Below are 19670 nucleotides of genomic sequence, written 5' to 3'. Positions count from 1 at the left end.
ACTTTTTCAGATTATTTTTCATCAGTTTGGGGTCTAATTATAGTGATGGGAGACATTCTTTTTCCCCATGGAATCTGTGCATCATAATTTCTTGCTAAGAAAATTAATGTAAGACTAACACCATAAAACCAAAGAATATGGATAACTGAAATTACTTATGAAACTCTAATTTAATAACAGTGTCAAGATCGTAGGATTGGAGATTCAGGATAAATTCTCTAGGAAAGTCAGCTTTCTATGACACAGCTGTACTGTACATTCAACAGCAATCCTTGCATGGTTTAAATTTCTTTCACCTCTTGAAGCTGAAGGCTTTTCTTCTACCCTCCAACTCTAGCATTAAAAAGAGGCTGTACTGATTAAAATATTTGAATGGATACTGCATATTGCCTCACATTAAAGCTGTCTCCCATTACTATATTTTAACAACAACAACAACACCATACAGTGTTCTTTTGATTGTAATCAGTCCTTCCCTGCCCCGTGTTAGTTGTTTTCTTACCACAGCAATATGTAAATCAATAAATCAATAACATATTTTTATTACACAGTGATTCCACTTTGCCACTGTGACTTAAAGTACCTGACTGCTGATGACTTTCTTTGTATTCGTTTCACCCTTTCCCCCCAATCTCTGTTAGGTTCTGAGCTCATGCCCAAAGCGCTCTCCACCAGGATAGTGGGAGGCATTTGGTGGTTTTTCACACTTATCATCATTTCTTCGTATACTGCTAACTTAGCCGCCTTTCTAACAGTGGAACGCATGGAATCTCCCATTGACTCTGCTGATGATTTAGCTAAACAGACCAAGATAGAGTATGGAGCTGTGGAGGATGGGGCCACTATGACCTTTTTTAAGGTAAGATTCTTTAAATAGTTCCTTAGGTACATTGAAATAATGCATTTAAGTAGAACCATGCCCTACAAATAGCATTCATTTATGTTGTTATGATGGCATTATGCTGTTATTACATCAAAAACTATAGGAAATATTTTTATTTTCTGTGCAGTAAAGAAAAATTAAAATTAGCATGGGAGAAAAATAACCATTGCATATACCTACATAAGGCAAATTCCTCAGTAATTTGAAATTGAAAGACAATTTGCATAACATATTTTATTCCTCATATATATTTTTAAATATTCAAACATAATGTAGAATTTTTGATTCAGTTGAATTTGGAAATAAAAATAGTGAATGAATTCTTTACAGATTTTTGAAAGACAGATGTTTGTCATGAAAGGTTTAGTGACTTCAGGGCAATTTTTTGATTAACAGGCCTTCTTGCCTTTTTGTGAAAGGCAAGGGTCCCAAATCTGGATGATGGAGCAGTAAGATGTTTCACAAAATGTGGGAATAAAGATGTCAGAGAATAGAAGATGTGACACAGTACTTGTGTTCCACATCTATAGCTGGCTTTGGAAACACAGGCACCATAAAATATATTAGTTATGTTTAACAGATGTCAGTGCACGTTTATTGGTGAGATGTTTGGAGTCCTTTGGAAATGGTGAGACCACATGGGCAACATGTTTGAATTTCAATGACCTTCATCTGGCTTCTTCTACACCTCTTGCCCTGCTAATTGTAGGTGGTCACACTGATTCAGGGACTCCAAGTGGAAAGGTGCATGGAAAAGAAGATGGAAGCTCTAGATTCATGCTCTGTTCTCCCTATTACCCCTGCCATTTCCCTCCACTCTGAGTAATCAGGGTCATTTGGTAGTTATTTGCTATTACATTTCAGCAAACATTTTCTCCACTTTAATGTAAGAAAAATTCATAGAAAGAACACTTTAGTTTATAGTTTAGTTTATAGAATGTAATTGAAATGACTAGGCGTGAACATATAGTTAAGTATTATTGTATTTATGTTGTACTTGAAAATTCATGTCATCATTTTTCTTTAATGTTCTTTTTAAGGTGTATTTTTTACATAGCAAAACTCTTTTATGATTGTTTAATATTGATGTAAATATGGATATAGTGATAGAAAATGAACATTCCCTAAGTCTTTCTCAGCTGATTCAGTCAACATGTAGTCATACTTCATTAAAATTGCTTTTAAATGGACAGTTATGAAATACATAATCTAACGGATTTTTCTCATGCAACCTACAGCTGAAGATAAAGAAAAATGACTATTCCATTATCTAAATTAAGAAATGATAATTTATTCATTAAAAATATGCAATAAATACTTATTATATGCAAGTGCAAGGGACTGTGCTAGGAACTGTAGATTTTGTATACTTCAGATCTTATTGATGAATGCTTTGTTATAAAATATGACAAATCATCATTTTAAATGCTTTTCCTCAGGATACTCATATTATTTCATTCCTTTATCTGTTTATTTTTACTTCATAAGGGGTTTATATTTCATTTTTTACTTTTCAATTAACAAAATTTTATTTTCTCCTTCTTCTGCTCTCATCTGCCCCACCAGAAAAGAAACAGAAAACTCTCATAAGTATATAGAGACAAGCAAAACAAATTCCTGCATTGTTCATGACTAAAATTGTGTATCTGATTCTTTATATTTAACCCCTCACTTTCTCAAAAGTTAGGTAATATTCTTAATCATTGTTTTTCTGAATTTGTGGCGGGTCAATACATTTATCAAAGTTCTTAAATCATTCATAGTTATTTTTTATAGTTTCTTTCTTGATACAGTTGTTTTCCTAATTCAGCTCACTTCACTCTGAATAAGTCCATGCATATCTTCCCATGATCTTTTGAAAGTAATTTATTTTATCATTTCTTAAGGTACATCAACATTCCTTTACATTCATATATCATGATTTAGTCAATCATTTTCCAGTGGATGGACACCCCTCTCGTTTCTAGTTCTTTATTTTATTTAATTTTATTTATTTGTTTTTAGGCAATTGGTGTTAAGTGACTTGCCAAGGGTCACACAGCTAGTAAGTGTGAAGTGTTTGGTCTGAGGCTGGGTTTGAACTCAGGTCCTCCTAACTCCAGAGCTGGTACTCTATCCACTGCGTCACCTAGCTGCCCCTCTCTAGCTCTTTATTAAAACAAAAGGTGTGACATGGATATTTTTGTACATATGAATCCTTTCCCTTTAAAAAAAAATTCTCTCTTGGATATAAATCTTCTAGTGGCAATTTTGGGTCAAAGGATATTCGTGGTTTAGTGACTTTTGGTAATATACTTCTAAACTGTTTTCCTTAATGGCTAGAACAATTTAAAGTTCTACCAACAGTACTTGACCTCTCATAGCCCCACCAATATTTGTAATTTTACTTTTTTTGGGTCATTTTTGCAATCTGATGGATGTGATAAGGACCCTCGAAATGATTTTTTATTTCTCTTATTATTAGTGATTTGGCCCCATTTTCCCCTTTCAAACAGCTATTGCTAGCATGGATTTCATCCTTGTAAAACTTTGACAGAAAGGAATATTTATGAAGTATCCATAAACATTCTTTCAAGACTACAATGGATGCATGCACTGATCTTATTGATGATATTTCCTTTGTCAGTATGGATTACAGCCTGTTTCTTACTTCTTATTGTGTATAATACTTGTTCATGCTTTCCAACAGATCCTTGAGAAAGGATCCATTACAAAGATTGGGAAGTCTTCCTTCAACATTTTTACATTTTGAGGGTTCTAGTGCAGTAATTAGTTTGTCACTTTCTTAGTCTTGCCACATGAATGCCCTTCTGATTTTTCCTTTCTAACTCTTCTGCAGGAAATGACACCTTTTGTGAATATCAGTATTGGAAGAACTAGTGCAACCTCCTTATGGTTGTCATGCATTTCTAGGATTAAAATTCATCTACAACTCAAATCTTTAAAGATTATGACATGAAGTGATTCACAACTTCACTACCTGAAATAATTTGTGTTAAAGAGCTAGGTCTTTGTGTCAGAGATGTGTTCGGGTTCATTACAGATATTGTGTCCCAAATTTAAATAATCTATTTTCTTGCTTCTTTTCAATTCTTGACTCATATTTGTATATTTCAAAGCCTCATATAAAATGTAAAGGTGCCTCCAAAGTTTAAGATTTTAGGGATATTCTTTGTGTTCTGATTTGCTAAATCAGTAGACAGGAAGTCTGATTTCATATCATATTCGTATTTCATATGAGTGAAAGATATTTTTCATCTATTTTGATTTTTGGTTATGGAGTACCTGGAAACTCCATAATATTCTGCAACTTGATCCCATCAGCAAAATGTTACCTGTCAATGCCTTGCAGAAGATATTACCATCTATGTCATTATTCAGTTGTTTAGTTGAGCCTGACTCTTTGTGACTCCATGAACTTGTCCATGGGGTTTTCTTGGCAAAGATATTAGAGTGGTTTACCATTTCCTTCACCAGTGTGCCCCCATACAGATGAGGAGCTGAAGCAAATAAGGATTAAATGATTTGCCAAAGGTCCTACAGCTAGTAAATGTCTGAGGCTGGATTTGAACTCAAATCTTCCTGACTCTAGGCCCACTGCACCACCTAGTTGTCTTCATCATCTATAGCAGAAGTTACTAAATTGGGATCCATAGGTCTTTAAGTAGTTCATGAATAGATTGGGGGTGTCTCTATGCAATTACACAGGGAAAATATAAACTCTTTATTTTCACTAACTCCTAACTGAAATTTATCGTGTCTTTCAATTATTTAAAAACAATCTGAGAAGTGGTCTACAGGATGTATCAGACTACCAGAGGGATCCATGTCACAAAAAAGGTTAAGAATATCTGATCTGTAAGAATCCATCCTCTGTTTTTGACTATGGAAATGACTTTTTTGATAATACTTATCAATATTTCCTTCCTTGCTTGACATTAATGACCAGGTGATTGATCAATAAACAGTTGTCTTTGTTTCAAATTTATCAAATGTGTGTGTGACCTTAAAATATAAGTAAAAAGAAAAAGTATTTGGAGAAAAGCCTTGAAGACTGCATCTTGCTCTACCAAATCAATTTTTTTTTGTTTTTGTTTTTTTGTAGTCACCAAAGAATAAGCCCAGTGGAATCTGCAAACTTTATAGAATCTTAATTTCATTTTTATTTTTCAAAAGATTTGGTCTATTTCAGCATATTAAGTATGTTGTGAAGATTATACTTAAAGGCTGCCAAATGATCAAAGACATTTGTGGGGAGGGAGATTCCTCATATTTTTATTTCATTTTATATTTTGAAATTATGTAAAACATTTCCATATTAGTCATTTTGTACAAGAAAACTTAAATAAAAGAAACAGAAAAAAGAAAATGAAAAATAACATACTTCAGTCTGTATTCAGTCAATATCAGTTCTTTCTCTGGAAGAGGATAGTATGCTTCCTCATTAATCCTTTGGGATTGTCTTGGATCATAGTATTGCTGAGAATAGCTGTCATTCACAGTTCTTCATTGAACAATATTGCTATTACTTTGTACAATGTTCCGGTTCTGCTCACTTCACTATGTATCAGTATAAGTCTTTCCAGGTTTTTATGAAAGTTTACCTTCTTGTCATTTCTTATAGTACAATAGTATTCCATTGCAATCATATACACAGCTTGTTTAGTCATTCCCTTTGATGGACATCCCTTTGATTTCCTATTCTTAATCACCACAAAAAGAGCTGCTATTAATATTTTTGTACAAATAAGTCCTTTCCCCTTTTTTTGGATGCCTTTGGGATGTAGACCTAGCAGTGGCATTACAGAATCAAAGTGTATGCACAGTTTTATAGCCTTTTGGATATAGTTCCAAATTGCCCTTCAGATTGGTTGGATCAGTTCACAACTCCACCAACAATGCATAAGTGTCCCAGTTTTCCCACATCCTTTCTCACATCCAAGATTTTCCTTTTTTGTCATATTAGCCACTCTGATAGGTATGAGATGGTAACTCAGAGTTGTTTTAATTTGCATTTCTCTGATCAATAGTGATTTAGAGAATTTTTCTTATGTAGATAGATAGTTTTCTTTTTCGTTGTCTGAAAACTGCCTGTTCATATGCCTTGACTATTTGTCACTAGGGGAATGACTTGTATTTCTATAAATTTGACTCAGTTCTCCATATGTGCAAGACATGAGACCTCTATCAGAAATACTTGTTGAAAAATTTCCCCCCACTTTTCTGCTTTCCTTCTAATTTTGGTTGGATTGGTTTTATTTGGGCAAAAACTTATATTTAATATAATCAAAATTATCTATTTTTCATTTTTAATGCTCTCTATATCCTCTTTGGTCCTAAATTCTTCCTTTATCCATAAATTAGAGAGATAAACTCTTCCATGTTCTCTTAATTTACTTGTGGCATAACCCTTTATGTGTAAATCATGTACATATTTTGACCTTATCTTGATATATTGTGTAAGATGTTGGTTTATACCATATTGTTTTCTAGTTTTCCCAGCAGTTTTTGTCAAATCATGAGTTTTTGTTTGAAAAGCTTAGATGTTTGGGCTTATCATATACTGGATTACTGTGGTCATTTACTATAATGTAATTTCTACCTAATCTATTCCATCTATCCACTACTCTATTTCTTAGCCATGATTTGTTTTGATAATTGCCGCTTTCTATGGTTTGAGATCTGGCACAGCTAGACTACCTTCTTTAGCATTTTTTTCACTGATTCCATTGATATCCTTGAGCTGTTGTTCTTCCAGATAAATTTTGTTATTATTTTTTTCAGCTTTTTAAAATATTTTTGATAGTTTGATTGGTATGGGCCTGAATAGATTAATTTAGATAGAATTGTCATCTTTATCATATTGACTTGACTTACCCATGAGCAATTAATATTTTCTCAGTTGTTTAGATTTGATTTTTTGTGTGTGAACAATGGTTTATACTTGTGTTTCATATAGTTTCTGAGTTTGTCTTGGCAGATAGACTCCCAAGTATTTTATATTGTCTATAATTATTTTAAATGGAATTTCCCTTTCTATCTCTTGCTGCTGAAGCAGAAATGCTAATAATTTGTATGGGTTTATTCTGTGTCCTGCAACTTTGTTAAAATTGTTAATAATTTCAAGTAGTTTTCTAAGTATACCATTATATCTTCAAAGAGTGACAGTTTTGTTTCCTCATTGTCTCTGTTAATTCCTTTAATTTCTTTTTCTCTTATTGCTATAGCTAACATTTCTAGTACAATATTAAATAATAGATATGGTAATGGGCATCCTTGATTCACCTGATTGTATTGGGAAGGCTTCTCACTTATCCCCATTATAGATAATGCTTGTTCATGGTGTTAGATAGTACTTATTATTTTAAGGTAAGCTCCATTCATTCCTATGTGCTGCAGTGTTTTTTAATAAGAATAGGTGCTGTATTTTGTCAATCCCCTTTTCTGCATCTTTTGAGATAATCATTTGATTTCTGATGCTCTTTTATCGAGATAGTTAATTATGCTGATAGTTTTCCTGATATTGAACCAGCCTTGCATTACTGATGTAAATGCCATGTCATCACAGTGTATGATCCTTGTGATATATTCTTGTTATTTCTTTGATAGCATTTTATTTAAAATTTTTGCATCAATATTTATTAGGAAAATTGGTTTATAGATTTCTTTCTCTATTTTGACTGTTCCTGGTTTGGATATCAGCACCATATTTGTGTTGTAAAAAGAATTTGATAGGACTCCTTTTCCACCTATTTTTCCAAATAGTTTACATAATATTAGGTTTAAGTATTCTTTAAATGTTTGGTAGAATTCGTCGTGAACCCTTCTCATCCCAGGGATGTTTTCTTAGGAAGTTCACTGATGGCTTGTTCAATTTTTTTTCCTAATATTGGGTTATTTGAGTATTTTATTTCTTCTTCTGTTAATCTGTGCAATTTATAGTTTTGTAGATATTCATCCATTTCATTTAGATTGCCAAATTTATTGACATATAATTGGGCAGAATTACTCCTAATTCATATTTTAATTTCCTCTCCATTGGTAGTGAATTCACCTCTTTCATTTTTAACTCTAGTAATTTGATAACTAGTAATTTGGTTTTCTTTTTTCTTTTTTTTTTGTAAAATCAAATTAACCAATCATTTGTCTATTTCATTGTATTTTTTTCTTCATAAAACCAGCTTCTAGTTTTATTTGGAAGTTCAATGGTTTTCTTACTTTCAATTTTATTAGTTACTCCTTTGGTTTTTAATTTGGTTTTCCAATTTGATGTTTAATTGGGGATTTTTAATTTATTCTTTTTCTATTTTTTCAATGCCCAATTCATTGATCTGCTTTTACTCTGTTTTATTGATGGAAGCAATTAGAGATATAAATTTTCCCCAAAGTACCACTTTGGGTACATCTCATAAATTTTGATATGTTATCTGTTGTCATTTTCATTAATGAAATTGTTGATTGTTTCTATGATTTCTTCTTTGACCCACCTGTTTTTTAGGATTAGATCATTTAATTTCCAATTAATTTTTTATTTTTAATCTCTCTTTCCATTGTCCATAGTTGAATGTAATTTTATTGGATTGTGATCTGAAAAGAATGTGTTTACTATTTCTGCTTTTTTTGCATTTACTTATGAGGTTTTTATGTCCCAATACATGGTTGATATTTGTGTAGGTGCCATGCAGAGAAAAACATGTATTCCTTTATATTCCTATTCCATTTCCTCCAGATTTATCATATCTAACTTTTCCAGACTTTTTTTCACCTCTTTAACTTTTTTTCTTTTTTGTATATATCGAGTTCTGAGAGGGGAAAGTTGAGGTCCCCCATTAGTATAGTTTTATTATCTATTTCTTCCACTAACTCATTCAACTTCTCCTTCAGTCATTTAGATGCTACCATTTGGTTCCTATATTTTTAGTATTGATATGATCTCATTGTCTATGGTATCTTTCAGCAAGATATAGTTTCCTTTTAATTTCTTTTAATTAGATCTATTTTTGTTTTTGCTTTATTTGAGATCATGATTGCTACCCCTGCTTTCTTTGCTTCAGCTGATGCGTAATAGATTCTGCTCCAGCCACTTACCTTTGCCCTGTGTGCATCTCTCTGCTTCAAATGTGTTTCTTGTAAACAACATATTGTAGGATTCTGTTTTTTAATTCATTCTGCTGTCCACTTTCATTTTATAAGTGAGTTCATCCCATTTACATTTATAGTTATGAAAACTTAAACTTACAAAAACTATATATTTGCTTGTTTATCTCCCTTTCTCTCTCTTAGCCCCCCACAAGTATTTTAACTTCTTATCACTGCCTTCCCAATATAGCTTTCCTTTTATCAGTTTCCCCTCCACCTTCTTTTATCCCCATCCCTTTTTACTTCCTTATAGATTACAATAGATTTCTTTATCTAACTGAGTGTGTTTGTTCTTTCTTCTTTGAGCCAATTTTGATGAATGCAAGGTTCAAGTTTTGCCTACCATCATCTCCACTCCCCATCTTCCCTTCTGTTATAATAGCTCTTTCATGCCTCTTTTATGTGGGATAATTTACCGCATTCAAACTTCCCCCTCCTTTTTCCTGTGCAATTTTCTTTCACATCTCTTTATTTTGTTTTAGTGGTATCATCCCATCAAAGTTACCACACCCTCTGTCTACATATTCTAATTGCTCTTATAATACTACTAAATCTGTTAAGAGTTACAAATATTATTTTGCCACATAGAAATATAAACAGTTTAACCTTATTGAATTTCTTATGTTTCTCTTTCTTGTTTCTTTTTTAACCATTTTATGTTTCCCTTGAGTCTTGTATTTTGAGGTCAAATCTTTTATCCAGCTCTGGTCTTTTAACTAGAAATGCTTGAAAATCCTCTATTTCATTAAATATCCATTTTTCACCCTGAAAAAAAAATATTCAGTTTTGCTGGGCGGTTATTCTTGGTTGCATTCCTATCTCCTTTGCCTTCTGGGATTATCATTTTGCAAGCCCTGTGGTTCTTTAATGTGGAAGCTGCCGAATCCTGTGTGACCTTAACTATAGCTCTATGATATTTGAACTGTGTCTTTTGGTCTACTTGCATTACTTTCTCCTTGATCTCTGAACTCTGGAATTTGGTTATGATATTCCTGGGAGTTTTCACTTTGGGATCTCTTTCAGGCAGTGGTTGGTGGATTCTTTCAATTTCTATTTTGTCCTCTGGTTCTAATGTATCATGGCAGTTTTCTTGATAATTTCTTGAGTGATGTTGTCCAGCTTGTTGTTTTGTTTTTTTTTTTTATCATGGCTTTCAGGTAGTCCAATAATTTGTATATTATCTCTCCTCGATCTATTTTCTAGGTCATTTCTTTTTCCAATGAGAAATTTCACATTTTTCTTCTATTTTCATTTTTACTTTTTTGATTTTGTTTTATCATATCTTGATGTTCCATAGTCATTAGTTTCCACTTGTTTAATTACAATTTTTAAGGAATTATTTTCTTCAGTGAACTTTTGTACTTCATTTTTCATTTGGCCAATTCTATTTTGGGGGGAATTATTGTCCTTGGAAAATTTTTGTATCTTTTCCCATGCTGTTGACTCTTTTCTCATAATTCTTTTGGATTATTCTCATTTCTTTTCCTAATTTTTCTTCTACTTCTCTAATTTACTTTTAAAAACCCTTTTAAACCTCTTCTAGGAATTCTTTTTGGGCCTGACACCAGATCACATTTTTCTTTGAGGCTTCACATGTAGCCATTTTGACACTGTTGTCCTCTTTTAAGTTTATGCCTTGATTCTCCCAAGCTATTTTGTTGTTGTTTTTAGTCTTTTTTTACTCATTTTTTTTATGCCTTGTTTGTGACTTGGTGTCCTTTATGATTGTTGAGCTCTAGTCCTGCAGTGTCCCAAGTTTTTTGTGCTGGGGCTCTGGGTCTTATTGTTGTTTTTCACTGGGCTTTAGCACTTATACCCTTACTTTCTCTGGAGGGTAAGTTTATTTTCTGGCTTGTACTAGGTGATGGGGATTCCTGTTGGCCTCTGCTGGTTGTGAGGTTTAGCTGTTGGCCTGCCCTAGGAGTGGGACCTTGCTGCTGGGTTGCTACGGTAATAGGACATCTCTACTTAAAAGCTCTCTAGGAGTAATTTTATTTTTCTGCTGATCTACCTGAGGGGTGAGGCCCTGCTACTGGGTTGCTATGGAAACAGAGTTTCTCTGCTAGTAGACCCCAGGGGTGGGATCTCTCTGTTGGCCAGGCTTAGAGTTATGCTTCACTACTGGTCAGCAACGGAGGGTCAAGGCCTTGCTGGTGGCTTGTGCTGGAGATTGGGTCACGGTGGTGGGGCCTTGCCATGTTGCACAGGGTAATCACTTGCCTAGGGGGCTGCTGGTTTGCAGGAGGGTGAGGTCTTGCTGCTGTATTGCCTGCTTGGGGTGTTTTGGCTCTTAGACCTTATTCACCCCACCCTGATGAGACAGACCTTTCCTGGAGTGCTAGTAAGCTGCTTCCCTGATCCTAGATCAATTGTGAAGCAGTTTTCTAGTTGTTTGGAAGGGAATTTGGGAGGGTTTCAGAAGATTCCGTTCCTTATTCCTTCATCTGGACCCCAGAAGTCTACTTTTTAAAAATATGTAACTTTATCTTCTTATTTTTTCTAGTCCCACTTCCTGTTCTATATATTTGTCCCAATTTCTCCTCTCTTCAATATTATTTTTGCTTCTTTTTTCTTTTCCATTGTATAAATTCTTTTTTTATCCTATCTTGCCTCCTTTTTCTCCCTACCAGGGTGCCTCTAGTATCAGAAGAAAATTGACATTAAACAGCTTCCTTTTGTAATGGCATAGAATTTCTTTTAATTTGCAACCTTCTGGAATGTGTATAACTCACAATAAAAATCATACAGTGTTAATTACTGAGTTAACAATTACCTTATGGTGCTGACTTTCCCTCACTGTGAGATGGTATTGTTGAAATTAGGAAAACACTAGAATACAATACCAAGATAAAATACCTTGAATGTTTTTTCTATCCTTAGTATAATCCTAGATGATATTTATTCCAAACTCCATATTTTGACTTGTTAAATATGCCGTTATCCTATCTTTGAGTTTAGAATTAAAAGGAAATCTTGGCAAAATTTAGAATGAAGGCAAATTCATGCTCATTTTAAAATTCTATACTACATTAGGGACTGTTTGCATATAGAATATTTCCATTTGCATACCTTTTTTTTTTTAATTAACAGTAGCAACACATGCCTACACTCTATGAAACACCCTTAAGGTATTATTTCTGCAGGGATTTCCATGTTGTTTTTACTAATTTAAAGCGACCCTGCTGTTAGCTAATTGTTCTGGAAGACTCAATTCCAGGAAACAATTATTTTCATGTATCTCAGGTTTTGTAACTGGAGGAAAGAGGATCTAGCTCAACAATTCTGGAAATTAAATCCTTGAACAGTTTCTCAATCTGTTGAAAAGATGTAGGCCGTATTATAAAGGATGTGTTGCATCATTTGGGGAACATTCCAATATGTATAAAATATACTGGACTCTGCTCAGATTTCACTCCTAAAATATATTTTCTTATCCTCTCTTCCCACTCTTCCCTTCCTTTTTTTCTTGCTTTCAATCTCATTTGAAGAGCAAGGACAAAAAGTGATGAAAGGATAGATTGTGTATTAAACAAAGTAATTCAAATAATCTCTTACCTTCTGAAGTTATTCTTTACTTGATTTATATGTGGCTTATATTGGTGTATGTGTGTACATATGTACATATGTACATATAAACACATACGCATGTGTGTATGTGTAATACATGTTGTTTCCCCCATTGGAATACAAGGATTTTAAGGGCAGGAACGGTTTTACTTTTGTCATGTGTATTCCTAGTGCTCAACACAATATTTGTACATAGGTGTTTCATATAGGCTTTTTGACTGATAAATTTCTCAGAAAAGAAACACTCAAATTGTATAGATGGATTATCATCATATGTTAAAGATTATACACTTTTTGAAGAAAAAACAAGGTATTTTTAGTAGCTCCTAGGATGAAGAGACACAAAAATGACTTGTAAAAAACAACTTAAGGACTAAAGTACTTAAAAACATATCTTTCAAAGCCTTCTTCCTTGGTTCTGTCTTTTGAGCTAGGAATTACATTAAGTAATACAATTACTGTAGGGGTGAAATCCCATGTTGCTCTTTCAAGAGGGCTGAAAACACTGAAAAATCAATAAGTATTTATTGTTTTTTTTTTCAATGTAAAGAATAAGAGGTCTGCAAAGAGGGTATTGTGGAATGGCACAATGAAAATAGGTCTGAATCTGACAACCTATGTGTGAATTCTGGATCTTCTACTTACTACCTTTGTAACCTTGGCCAAGTTCTCGATATCTGTGCCTCTACCTTTCCTTCACTGTAAAACGAGAGTCTTGGAATAGAGAGATTTTGGACTAGCTTCAAATGTCTCTTCTAGACACACATTTTTAACACTGTGGCCTATACCCCTCAGGCCTACTGAATGTAGTGAGGACCATGTTAGCAAATCTCATTTATTAAGCACTTAACATGTGTGTGCCAGGCAATGTGATACACTCTCTGTCTCCATCTACAAAGTGATTCATGCATTTTGCAAAATGCTACTGAATAGTATTGTATCTTTATTACTGTTTTGCCTTAGTTTTCCCCCCTATTAATGCATGTTCTTTTGTGCCTATGCCCACTGAAAATCCCTCACAGTGGCAGATTTATTGCTGGTATTTAAATAAAAAATAAAACAGCAACAACAACAACAAAAAAAACAGCAACTGCTGTTATAACATAGATTGGGTTCCAGTATAACCATGGAAAATCATCTCACAAAATATTGCAGGAATGACAAAAAGGAACAATTTATCACATGAGTATCTCAATTAGACTTATTAGTATAGAAAGGCAAATTGGAAGAACCTTTTTTCACAAATGTTATTCATTGACAGCTGCATAGTATGCATTATGAATCTACAATATGATATATTTCCCCATGCTTTCATAACCAGTACAGTGAATACAATACAGACTATAACTTGTGCTCTGCCAACATGAAATAGTTCATGTTTAAATAACAACACAAAAAAAGTATAAAAGATAATATTAAGTGTTCTAATTTTATATCAAAATTCTACTTTCTACTGTTACATCCTCTGTGATTTTTTTTTAATCAGTTACTCAATTTTTTGTTTTTCCATGTTTTTAACTGAGGGGCCATCAGAAACTGACTTGAAAAATAATTCCATGGATTCTATGTGGAAGGAATGTTAAAAAAAAAAGTAGTTTCAGCCTAAATTGATTTTTTTTCTAGTTGTATTTTAATTATGTTTAATGATTACATTGTTTGGATCTACTTGGTGATTCTCTCCCATCTTACTCTTTATTCGTTAGTCTTAAACAGTTGTTCACTTGGAGGTCTGTGACTTCACTTAGGCTCCCTATTCAGGATGGGCTTGTGGCTAAATTCTATACAATATTAACAGAGTTCTGTTGACAGCCCATGTTTCTCTAATGAGCCAAAAGCCCTTTACCAACATTTATTTAAACTTCACAGCACTCTTTTGTGGCCAGTAGTATTCAAGTAATATATTTTTTTTAATTTTTCATATGAGGCCCTGAAATACAGGGAGTTCATGGAATATGATTCTTAACTAGAAGTTTCCAGTTACTTATAGGAGGATTTGAATTTTTTATTCATATGTAGCTATGACTTTTTCTCTAAGTTGTGTCCTGCTTGTTTCAAAATCATTCAATACAATTTAACCTTTAAAATAAAGATTACATTAGTTGTCTTGTTTAAGAGTAGGTTAAAGTAGATTTATATTTGCCTAGATAGTTTATCTGAAAGATTAACATTTTGTTCCCAAGAGTTATGTATTGCACATGTAGTCTCTTTTTTGAGGGGATCTCAAAAAAGCTTTCTAAATATCAACTCATTAATCTTCACAACATCCCCCTAAAGAAGGTAAGAAGCAATTAGTATTATCCTCATTTAACAGATGAGGAAATTGTGCCATGGAGAGGTTAAGTGACTTATTAATTATGAAAGCAATAACCAAGGGATTTATATTATCAGCAATAAAAGCAATAACCAAAGATAGCATATCACAAGTCATCACAAAGAAAAGCTGAAATTTATCTGCATTGATGGCTTATCCATGTTGTCATGTCTTTTATTGTGTTAAAGTTCTAATTCATTAATATTATATCAGTGGGGCAGATGCACCTGTGATATTTGCTTTATAATCAGCTACATGTATACATCACAACTATACAATTTTTAATATATTTATTACAGTGGCAGCTCATGTGTTTGGTTCTAATTCAGAATGACAGAGTTAAAAGGTAACTTATAGTCCTTCTCATTCAATATGTTCGTAAAAGAATCCTCTCTATTACATGTCCAAAAAGGATTCATCTTTGCTTTGAAGACATTTTAAAAAAAAAGAAAAAAAGAAAAGAAAACCCGCTTTCTCTTGAGGCTGGTTCCACTATTAGGTAGTTCTAATTGTTAGAAAGTTTTTCATTATAACAACCTTAAGCTCCCCTTCTTTGCAATTTATATCCATTTCCTTTCATTCTACCTTCCAGAGAAACACAGAAGACTAACTCCTTTTCTATGACAGCCTTTTGACCAAGTACCAGGCCATAAAAGGTTTCTTCTGTATATTTTAAGATATTTCAATACTTCTTGATAAATATAACCATAGGAACAACTGTTCATTGTCTGGTTATTAATGCTAAGCAAGGCATGAAGCAGTGAGATGTATTCTCACCAACGTTGTTTGTCATAGTCATAAATAGGTGATACATTCCATATAGATTAGGTGTTAACCCTTTTTGAATCAGGTGAAGCCCATGGACTCTTCAGAATAATATTTTTAAATAACTGAAGAAAATGCTAAATTTCAATTAGATAATTAATCTTACTTTTCCAGATTTAACATTCCCATTTCCTTTAGTTGATTTTCAAATGGTATAGTCTCCAGTCATGTTAACATTCTGGCAACCTTCCTCTAAATGCTTTAAACAGTCACACTATATTTTAGGAAGCAATTTAAAAAATCTTCACTTCCAAGTCTTATAGATAAGGTTGAGAGTTGTGAGTAAGCAAGACATGTCTTAATATCTTAAATTTAAATAAATTATTAGTAGAGCCTAATATTAGAGATAGTACTAGAATAGTATACTGCCTCCTCCGTGAAGGTGATACTAGCTTAGGTGGACTAAGAATACAGAAAATTCTCATTGCAAGTAAATATATCACTTTAATATTATGCCTTAGATATTTAATATATTTAACTACATAGTTGTCTTAAATATGTTATAAGAAGCTTAAATTTAAAAAAAACACAAAAATATGAGTGGAATTCACTGTACTGGTCAGTTGATGGTAGCAAATGAACTAAAGTAATTTTAAAACATATACTCTCTGAAAAAGTTTTCTGAAAATTACAATGTTATTTTTAGAATGATAATGATATATCCATTAATGATAATGCAACTGTAACCACTTAATATCAATTATTTTATACTTTTGAAAAGAAAACCCTTTAGGTGAGAAAATGTCTCTGTAGAACATTTTATCTTGAACAAGTAATTATAGAAAAGATAACATCATATCATTCCCACTATAATCTAGATGAATTGTTTTTTGACTTTCCATTTTATAAGTAGTGAAATAGGACCTAGAAAATAAAATTTTGTCACAATCACAAAAAATATTCATACATTTGAATTTATAACCTTCTAATGTCCCTTATTATATAATATATATACACATACATAATATAAGGATAAGGATAAAGGAGCTGTCCTAGATTTTCTGGCTAAAATATGAATTATTTGACTTAAACATAATTTTTATAAGGATTTTTTTCACTATTTTGTAACTGTAGAAAATATACTGTAATATATGTACACATATATACATATAAACATTACCCTTATACTTGAAATAAAAGAAAATCCATATTTTGCTATAATGATGACATTTCTTCAGTAATTTGGAGGGGGAAAGCAAAGAACTCAAGTATGAAATTACATTTTTATGCTTCTTTTCTCGAAGGAAGATCTGTTTTGCCTCAAATTGGGTAAGACAATATATACATATACATATACATATATGTAACCATTTGTTCTATTTGGATATAATAGAATAGTATAATCATATATATTTATATATAATCATTGATTATCTGGTCACTAAGATTTTTTTAAAAATTGGGCTTCAGCCTTGATAAAATCTCTCATATGCTTGAGAGATAGAAGGAACTCTAAGTCTTTGCAGTCTAACCCCTTAATTTTACAGATAAGTAAACTGAGGGCCATAATGGTGAAGATATTTACTTAAGTTCACAAAAATATAAAATACCAGAACCACGACTTTAACCCATGCCTTTAAACACTTCAAATTCAATGCTCTTTCCACCAAACTATGATTCCATTGAGTCTGCTTTCCCTTTACTTTCCTTCTCCTCCACATCTCACCCCAAATATTGATAGCAGAGGCCTTCCTCCAAGGAGAGTTAGCCAAGATTTTTTTCCCCCTGTGGTCCAAACAGAACAAATCCAAAATTCAATCAAAAGGCTGCACTTAAGGATCTAGAAGGCCATATGTGGCTTCAGGTTCCCCATCCCTGGAGAAATTCAGTAAAATTTTATTAAATACCTAATATGTGTCAGGTGCTGAGCTAAGTGCTGAGGATGCAAAGAAAGACCAAAAAAACAAGAGCCGCTGCTCTCTAGAAGCTCAAAGTCTAACAGAGAGAACAGCATACAAACAACTACGTATAAACAACATATACATAGGAGAAAATGGAGAAAGTCAGCAGAGAGAAGGCATTAGCATTAAGGAAGATCAGGAAAAACTTCTTACAGAAGATGGGATTTTAGCTGGGACTTGAAGGAAGCCAGGAATCTTAGAGACAAATAAGGAGGGAAAGAATTCCACCTATAGAATACAGCCATAAAAATATATAGAATTAAGAGTTGAAGTGTTGCATGCCAGCAACTGCAAGGGATCCAGTGTCACTGGTTTGCAGAGTACATGAAGGAGAGTAAGGTGTAAAGTCTGGAAAGGTAGGATTGAGGCCACGTTATAAAGAGCTTACGAACTAAATAGAGGATTTTGTATGAAGAGCATTGAATAGGAGAGTGACATGACAAGATCTTCTTAGGAAGATCCATTTGACAGCTGAGTCAAAGATGAATTGAAGATGGGAGATACTTAGAGAATGAATCGAATCAGCAGGCCATCCAGTAGGCCAGGCATGAGATAATGAGGGCCTGCACCAGTGTGGTGACAGTATCAGAGGAGAGAAAAGAAGGGATAGGATAGATGGGTACAAAAGATGTTAGCAAGGTGGACTCACCAGGACTTGACAACTGATTGTATATGGGAGCAGGGGGTAAAAGGGGAAAATATGTTTTTTATGTCTTCTCCTAAGACCACAGTTGATTACATGTAATATAAATAGGTGGGGATTAGAAGGGTTTTGACCAAAACATTCTGTTTATGGTTCAGATTTTTCAGTATTTGATTGTTATTCATCAGTGTAGATTGGATCTTGTCTGTGTTCTTCCATTGATCTATGAGAGGAGATCACTGAATTAGAAAAATAAATTGGCTGTCATCTCAAATGCCACTTAGTAGAATCCATTCATTTTATAGATGAAGAAACTGAGGTCCATGGAGGTTAGGTGGCTTGCCCAAAATAATGCAAGGAGTAAACAGTAAGCATCAGAAATAGCCTTTAAACCTCATATCTGCTATCAGCAGAATCCATGTAGTTTTTATTGTACCACACTGGCACTGCTTGAACTATATAACTCTCTAAAACCTGTTCCAACTCAGTACTTTTAATCAATCTATTTTCTCTACAACTCAATTCAACTGCCACTTCCATGGCCAGATCAGTAATAAACTTTCCCCCCAACACTTCACATAGCACTTAATTTTTCAACTCTATAAGGCATTTATCCCCCCCCCATTATATCTACACATATGCCCTTTCAACAATTTCCCTTTCTTTGCCTCTGCTGCCCTCCCCTAGTTTATTAAGGGGGGAAAAAAGGAAGAAATAATCTAAAATTGAAGACATCTATCTGATCCCACCCTTCTGCCACATACTCTCTTTACCCAGTCCAGCCCTCATCAGTCCTTACACTTTCTTCTCTCCTTTTTTTTCTCTCTCTGAGTCCTCTTTAAGAACTAAGTAAATCACTGAATTTTGTTGTACAGCTAGGTTCCAATTTGGGGCAAACAATTAATTCCCCTATAGTGATCTCTTGTACTGAATCTATACTATTTGAAAGTATAATTATGTAAAATATGATAATTAGTTCCAGTTCAATGGAAATATACAAGTGCAAATTCAAATAATGCCACTACTTCAGGAGATTCATTATTCATGTTAAATAGGGATCTAGCTGTAATATATTCATCATGTAATATTATATATTATAATCATCTCAGTTTTTGTATATTTATTTATCCTCCAAGAGACTTCATAGCTTCATGAGAGCAGGGGCTATATCTTTCCTACATTTTGCATCTTTTCCCATATTTAGCACAATATAAAAGGGAGGTAGCATGGTACAGTGTGGAAAGATCAGTGAATTTAGAATCAAAGGACACTGGTTTGAATCTTGATTTTGTTACTTAATGCCTCTATGACCTTGAACAAGGGCTTTAAACTCTCTGGTTCTCAGTTCCTTACCTGTAGAAGCAAAGAGTTGGATTAGATGATTTCGGAGGCAGTTAGGTG

General features: G+C 33.3%; 1 protein-coding gene across 1 annotated transcript in view; it reads left to right on the top strand.

Annotated features, from left to right (window-relative positions):
- GRIK2 (glutamate ionotropic receptor kainate type subunit 2) overlaps window positions 1–19670 on the top strand; it is a 798700-nt gene that overhangs the window by 651296 nt on the left and 127734 nt on the right. Inside the window, exon 14 of the mRNA XM_020998276.2 lies at window positions 642–859. Within this exon, the coding sequence (XP_020853935.1) occupies window positions 642–859 (218 nt within the window). The remainder of the gene's footprint in view (window positions 1–641; window positions 860–19670) is intronic.

Source organism: Phascolarctos cinereus, unplaced genomic scaffold, assembly GCF_003287225.1.
Source record: "Phascolarctos cinereus isolate Bilbo 61053 unplaced genomic scaffold, phaCin_HiC Scaffold_5;HRSCAF=322, whole genome shotgun sequence".
NCBI lineage: Eukaryota > Metazoa > Chordata > Mammalia > Diprotodontia > Phascolarctidae > Phascolarctos > Phascolarctos cinereus.
Note: the sequence above shows the minus strand (reverse complement) of the source record. Positions and strands in the feature narration are given on the sequence as shown.